At 31.4% G+C, this 7,693-nt stretch overlaps 1 protein-coding gene across 2 annotated transcripts; it reads left to right on the top strand.

Annotated features, from left to right (window-relative positions):
* The first annotated feature begins 706 nt into the window (after positions 1-706).
* On the top strand, positions 707-4,402 carry LOC115698048 (protein yippee-like At5g53940). 2 transcript variants are annotated; one of them, XM_030625235.2, is made up of 5 exons: positions 707-1,026; positions 2,869-2,912; positions 3,263-3,371; positions 3,944-3,999; positions 4,097-4,402. In XM_030625235.2, the coding sequence occupies exons 1-5, from the start codon at positions 931-933 to the stop codon at positions 4,173-4,175; spliced, it is 384 nt and encodes a 127-aa protein (XP_030481095.1). In that variant the 5' UTR covers positions 707-930; the 3' UTR covers positions 4,176-4,402. The 2 variants fall into 2 exon arrangements, with proteins under 2 accessions (XP_030481095.1, XP_060974429.1); XM_061118446.1 differs by having other exon boundaries at positions 725-1,026; positions 3,944-4,402.
* Positions 4,403-7,693: the final 3,291 nt, after the last annotated feature.

The following is a 7,693-nucleotide window of genomic DNA, read 5'->3' as shown; positions in this document are numbered from 1 at the left end:
AATCGAAGAGCAGTTGAGCTAAGACTATACCTTAAATATATTATCTAAGAATTATATATTCAGAGATACTGTTGTAAGAGCTATAAGAAAAGGAATATTTCTCCTTGATCTTAAATCAATACAAATAACGAGGATTAGGCTATTACCAAACTGCTCAGGCTGAACCTCTATAAAATTCCTATGTCTTTTTATTGTTGATCATATATTCGTTATTATAAATCATTTATCGCTTATAAAATAGAGTCATTGTCGTTGGCTAAAAGCGAAGTCAACAAATCTATATTTAAAAATCTCGATAAACAAACGCATCTTTAATGAACAAATTCAAAAATCATGTTTTTTTTCTATTTTTGTTATAAATTTTTTTAATTTTAAATACTTACACGGATTTAAAAATTAGACTTTTGTTTATGTTTAATTTTTATTTTTATAAATTTAGATAAAAAAGTACAAAATTATTTAAATTAACTAGATTTAATAAATATTATTCAAAATATTTATAATATATAATTTGAATTTCATAATAAATATCTAATTTTAAATATATTCAGTAAAATTTCATAATATAAATACTTTAAAATTTTTATTTTATCATTTTTAAAATATTTTATTCATTAATAATAATTTTAAAAAATATTAATTATAATTAAAAATAATTTAAAAAATAAAATATCTAAAATATTTTGAAATATAGTCATTTATTATAAAAGTGAAACGTGTATATAAAACAAACAAGATCGACTGTGAAACGGTGGTTGGGCAGGATTATCGGTTTCGGTTGGTTTAGTTGTGCTGATACAGTGACGGACAGAGGACGAGGAAGAGGAAGAAAAAGAGAAGAGAGTTAGTGTAGTGGAGGATGATGCGTTGAGATTGATAGATACAGAGATACATAGGCTCTCTCTCTCTGTCTATCAATTAAACTTCCACATGGGAAGACTCTTCCTCGTTGAATTGGACGGCAGGGCTTACCGATGCCGAGTTTGCGATTCCCCTCTTGCCCTCGCCGATGATGTTCTCTCTCGGGTATGTATATATATATATATTTACATAATTATGTGTGATTTTTGTACTATTATGGGAACTCATCCAGTTCTTGTTCTTCGACCTCTGAATATAATTGCTAGTGTTCGACCCCCTCCCCCCTTTTCTGGTCTGGGATTAAGCCTGGGGTTTTAAACTTATTAGTGTTTATTGCCCTTTTCACTATATCAAAAACCTAAAAGTTAGGAATTTCGTTTACCCTAGGGTTTGTTCTGAACAGGGCTTTTAATAAATTGTATAGAATGGATTGGACTTGGGTGCTGTAGTGACGGTTATTGAAATTGAGGAAAATCGACCCATTTAGCGTGTCATGAATAGGAGGCATGAAATTGTGTTAAATTGCTTGGTTACCAAGAAATTTGAGTAGGAAATAGTCGAGCTTGATTATAGAAGAGTGCCTAATCTTTTTGAGCTTTTGTTGTGAGTTTGTGACCCTCGAAACTTTTGAGATGTAGTTGAAGAGAAGCATGAGCATTTAATTGTGCGATTGGATTAATTAATCAGATTAGTGTTAAAAAAAAGTGTCTTTATCTGTCTGTCATTGGGTATCAAGTGCATCTAGTTTAGTTCAAATTGAAACATGAAAATAAATATAACTTAGTCTGCTATTTTTTACCCACTATGAAATTAATTTCTGCCCTAATATTTTAGTGGGAAGAATACCAAGTTATCTGGGCAGAAGCCAGATGTCCTTGTAGAGCTCTCTCTCATCAGCTTCTGTACTCTAATCCTTCAAAATACATTACCAAAATCCTACTTTTTTATATTTTACCTTAAATTTTTACATTATCATAATTCTACTTTTCTCGAATTTTAATACACTTTATTCATTTTAAATATATAATATTAATATTCACACGTATTCCATATAAAAGTACAACTAAAACCCCAACCATTAATAAGTTTAGAGAAGTTTTAAAATTAAAAAGAAAAAAAAAAGTGTAGAACATCTGATGTAGCGTATTTTTAGTTTAATTGTTTAAATATTTTAGAAATTTTTTATTTTAAAGCATCTTATGTGGGCTCTTACTGTTTGACTAATAATATTCACAAACAGGAGTGGTCTGCAATTTGTGTTTCGTGTAGTGTGGAGACTCAAGTAATAGAAGCAAACGCCAAATTAAAACTTGAGTCATTTATTAATCTCTTAAAAACTACAATTCAAACCCAACCTACTCGTTTGTAAAAAGATCATACTTAGTTTGGACAAGTTATCAACTCAGTTTAAGACATGTTTTTTATGTTTATACACTATATGTTTACCAGTCATTTGACTCATTTCTCATGTTTTGAACTTATTTAACTAATTTAATGTACTTTATATAATAGTTATAATGAATATAATTCTGTACAGTTTTAAGTAGATGTTTGGTCATTTTCGAGTTATGCAGATAAACCAGCAAATTTTTTATTTAACAATCAAGTTAGGAGTGTTAATTCGAAAATAATCTAAATCCATTTATTTCATCCAGGTTTCAAATTGTGCTATTGTGTATGACTCATTTTACTGTTCTTATTCACAAGGTTTGAATTGTGGGTTGTAAGAAGACCCAAAATGGTGGCAAATGTAGCCTTTTATTTTTATTTTTTTGAGACCTGATTGCTACTTTAGAATCTTATAATCAAAATATTTCTGGCTTTATATATGTATTTGCAAACCTAGCTTAGGCTACTAGAAGTTATGCACTTTCTTTTGCCTCTCAGCCCTTTTGGTGTCCTTTTTCTGTTTTTGTTTTTTATGCATGTATAGTTTATGTTTTAACAATTCTATTCTATAATGTATGGTGGTTTTACTCTAACTAGTTATGTTTAATTGTGCTTTAGACATTCAATTGCCGTAAAGGGAGAGCATATCTATTCAGCAACGTGTAAGATCTCTTAGAAACTTGATTTGGGTGTATTTCATTTTCAATTTCAGACTTCGATTTAGAAGGAATAATTGCATTACTTATTCTGTTATGAAAGGGATAGTAGAAATTTGTAATTTGAAACTTACGAATCTATGAGTGAAAGAATCATCCTACTTGGTTCATAAATGATGTTTTTCAAATTTTTGTCATTCTCGTCTTTCCAAAATACTACTCTTTGTAACAAAGCATGCAGAATGATTCGTTGCTCATTAGTTTTGGAATGAATATATTGTATGTCAGTGCTAGATTACTATGATTATGATTAACTTTTCTTGGTTTGATTCTGATTTAGTAGAATTTCGATACAGGGTTAATGTTACACTTGGGAATGAGGAGGAGAGATTGATGCTTTCTGGTTTGCACACTGTAGAAGATATTTTCTGCTGCTGTTGTGGCCAAATTCTTGGCTGGAAATATGTAAGTTTGCGCTGCCTTTCGATCTCAATCTTTAGTTTTTCATTTCATAATTGTTGGACTTATAATTTATCAAATTGAAATATGTTGTGGGATATAAGCTGATCTTAGAGCATCTCCCATTCCCAAAAATTGTGTTATATTTGGCCTTAAAAAAAGATTTTGTGATATATTTACATTAATTTTTAGTATTGTGCTCTAATGTATAATTACAAAATTTTGATGCAAAATTTAATATTTTTTAAAAAGTATAAACAGGGGATATCATTAATTTTATTATGTAAGAGAATAAAAATTTATAATATATATAATTAATAGTTAATGTTATAGTTCATTATAATAATAAAATATTAAAAGTGATATACAAATTTGCATCATAACATATGTTGTGTCAAATTTGGCACTATATATTTGTTTGTGACAAATTTGCATCACTTTTTGAGACAATATTAGAGTATAAATTTTGGTAAATGAGTTATATTATTATAGCTTTAGATCACTTATTTGCAAGATGCTACAAAATTCTGTTGGTTACTTTATTACCGAAACCTGATCTATGTTTGGAATCTCAATAGGTTGTTGCACATGACAAGAACCAAAAATACAAGGAAGGGAAATTCGTGCTTGAGAGGTGCCTGTGTTATTTTATGATTGGTTTACATATTATATCTCTTTTCTCTGTAATCAGAATTGTAATTTTTAAAGTGTCTATATCTAAAATATGTCAGATGGAGGATAGACGAGGATGTGGCCGACGAATTGGATCTTGATGCTCGTCCTGGTTCAAGCGATGCAGAAAATCTTTAGGAATAAATATATTGCATTTTTATAAAATGTAAATAAATGCTAGAAACCTGGCTGTGCAATCAAAAGAGTTGAACAAAGTATTATTATTTTTGGTTTACAAATAGTTATAATTTTAGAAGATCATTAGAGTAATTTTTAGTATAAATATTAAATTTAACTTCTGGTTGCAAATAAATACTTTAAGCTTAATTTTTTATGGTAATAATATTTAAGTTATAATTTTAAAATTTTTATAAGTACTTGATCCTTAAATGTGAAGTAAATTACCATGTGTTGGTCTCTGATTGATGAGGTTATGAAATTTTTATTTTTAATTAAAAGTTAATTTAAATATACGAATAAGAAAATGATACGTGGATACTGTTTGACATTTAACGGTTAGGCACTTAAAAGAAATTTTAAAAATATAATTTAAGTATTATTACCGTTAAAAATTGTATTTATTTATAACTTAAAGTTAAACTTAAATATTTACGCTATAAATTACTTAACATTATTAGTGATAAAAACATCTCAATGACCATGTGAATTTTTATTCTATTAGGTTAATCTTCTTATTATTTTAATTTCGTGTGTTTAGAGGACATGTGCTTCCTGCATAACATTCGCAAGTACAATTTTCTTAGAAATTTTATTTCAAAAATATTATGTTTTTATAATTTTTTTTTTCTTTCTTTCATTATATACCAAATACTACCTACATACATATTGTTTATTCGAAAATTTACTCTGTGGTTAACACGTAGCAAGAAAAAAAATATTCTAGAATTGAGTAGTTTTGAGTCATAGCAATCAACCTGAAAGGGGTCCCTAGCCTAATACCCAGGGTGACTCCAAGAACTTCGGAATGGGTGTTTGGATCTTGTCAAGTTGTTTCCAACTCACCATCTTTCAGAATTCTGAATCAAGATGACTAGAAGAATCAAGTCCAATGCCTGAAAACTGAAAAGTTACGAAAATGCACCTCGGAAGAAGTCAACTTAGATGCCTAGGGATTTCACTCAGTGCCCGGGTTGACATCCCAACTAGGGTTTCAATTTTTGGGTCCATCTTAGTGCAAATGGCTCAAACTTTATACTTTAACACGAATAACACTTGTCACGAATATATTTGGGGCACAAAAATCAAAATCAGAACACTTTTATTTTTTAGCACTTGAGGCACCAGGTGCCTCGGGCACCTAGTGCACCCAGCGCGTAGGTTGACATATTGTCAACCTGGGGCGTTTCCAATCACAATATTAAAAAAGTATCCCGAGTATTTTATTCGTCTCCATCCAAAACGAAGAATCAAGTGCTTTCGAGAACTTGGAGGCCAAAACGGGCACCTGGCGCCAATGTTGACACTTTGTCAACCCAGGCCATTTCCATCAGCAGTTTAGAAGAAGTCTTTTAGGCAAATTTTTGTTTTCGTCAATAATTAAGAATTGGGTTGAGAGTAAGCTACTTTCATAAGCTATTCGTCTGTTGTCATTTCATCTTTTAAAAGCTAACAGGTTATAATAAATTTGTTGAATTCCTAAGATCTAGGCCATTGGAACCCGAATCTCAGGGAACACAAAATTAGAAAATTTATTAATCCTAAAGCATTTATCTAAGAATAGAATTAAAATCCTAAGGCTCATGGTCAGTTGGAACCTGACTCCTATGGTGTTCAGAAGTAACTTCATGTGGCGAAAATTCATCTAAAGTTTCAGTACTTGATGAATCTAAAACAATAATTAATTACACACAAATTGTTGGAATTTATTTTACTAGAATCTTATATCTACTCACAAGTATGTTGTTTAACACCCTAAATATGAACTTTCTAAAACGATAAATAAACACATATAAAGTTAAGAAAACCTTACATTGGTTGCAGCAGAATAATGTCTCCTTCCACTCAGATCTCTAACCCTTGTATCCTTTCTGTCGCAGAGTATTATCAAGATCTGAGCCCGAATGTCCTTCTCTTTGTGTGTGATCCTTCACAGTCTTCCAATCTATGATTGAGGTACCACTTGCTGTGTGTGGGCACTTACTCTATCACTGAGGGTCGAAATTTAGAAGAAGAAAAGAGAGACAGGTTGGTTCGGCTATAGAGAGAGAGGGAAGGCTCAGTTTTCTGAAAAAGATGATTTTCTGAGAAAAGGTTATGAAAACTTGTTATTTGACTGAGCCATCACTTTTTATTTATAGGCAACTACTAGGTTTAGGTTAGTAATTATTTGGCATTAAAATAATGAAAATATTAATTGGAAAAAGCTATCCAGGTGGCCGGCCATAGGTGTTAATGGGCCTCACTTGGTTTTTGCAGTTTTCACAATTTTTATTTCTATTTTCTCAAAAACACCAATTTTCCGATTTCTAACCTTTTAAATGCCAAAACTAATTATTTAATAACTAAAATAGATTATTAAATAATATTGTCATTTAATTTACTTATTAATTAGACATATAAAGTCTATTAATTAATAAATAAACCTATAATCTCTTTTCTTTACAATTTCACCCCTGCTTAGTAAAAATTCACAAATTAGACATAGTCTAACTTTAGAATTATAATTGATTAATCACAAATCAATTATTGAGTCTTACAAGCAGTATAGTCTCAACTAGAATGGGGACCATGGATCTATATGCTGAGCTTCCAATAAGTGAACCGAATTTACTAAGTAAATTCCTACTTATTAATTCCTCGTTGAATCCACTCTTAGAACTTAGAATTGCACTCTCAGACTTATATAGAGCATATTATATGTTCCACGATATAGATATGCTATCTCATTTAACCATTTTTATAATCTTATTGTGATCAAAGATCCTCTATATAGATGATTTACATCGAGATGGGATAATTTTACCGTTCTCACCCCTCAACGTATTTTGCCCCTTAAAACACTTAGCTACATGTAAATGATGTCTAGTGATCTAAGAATTAGTCACTTAAACAAGAGCTCATCCATTTACTTCTATTTAGCTAAGCTCGAAGGGAATCATCACTTGACTTCTATACACCAGTAGAAGCTATAGATTCCATATTTATGTTCAGCACTCCCACTCAATCATACTATCATGTTCCCAAAATATACGTATCACCCTTGTTGCTCCAGAATTCGCCCAAAATACGTGGACCAGTCGAGAGGGGACACGTGGATCAGATAACTTGGAAAGATTTGCTAAGTCTTTGTGCGCCACCAAGAAGCGCTGTTAGCATGGGTCCCGGAGGAGGCATCCGGAGTACAAGGTACTCCAGGAAGCTAGTATAGCGTGAAGGCTCTCCGGGACATGTCAGGTCTCTCCCGAGCAATCAAGTCGCATTTAATGCTGCATGGGAGGAAGCGTGTTGGGACTGTAACACGCAATAAAGTCTGACGGCACAACCCCCAAACAGCAGCGCTACAGTAATGATCATTTAAGTCTAGCGACGGCTACTCTGCGAAGAGTCACGTCAATCACAAGGCAAAAAGGACATTCTCCATAAAAGCCCTACAGCACCTAGGGATTTGACCATGCATCACCCATATATATTCATCG

Source organism: Cannabis sativa, chromosome 7 (genome assembly GCF_029168945.1).
Source record: "Cannabis sativa cultivar Pink pepper isolate KNU-18-1 chromosome 7, ASM2916894v1, whole genome shotgun sequence".
NCBI lineage: Eukaryota > Viridiplantae > Streptophyta > Magnoliopsida > Rosales > Cannabaceae > Cannabis > Cannabis sativa.
The sequence above is the reverse complement of the archived record's forward strand: the minus strand, read 5'-3'. Positions and strand labels throughout refer to the sequence as shown.

Bases quoted from the DNA above. Each gene is read 5' to 3' on its own strand.
- LOC115698048 (XM_061118446.1), top strand. From the start codon at position 931: ATGGGAAGACTCTTCCTCGTTGAATTGGACGGCAGGGCTTACCGATGC. The intron at 1,027-2,868 runs GTATGTATATAT...ATTGTGCTTTAG, and splicing joins CCGATGATGTTCTCTCTCGG to ACATTCAATTGCCGTAAAGG. The intron at 2,913-3,262 runs GTAAGATCTCTT...ATTTCGATACAG, and splicing joins GCATATCTATTCAGCAACGT to GGTTAATGTTACACTTGGGA.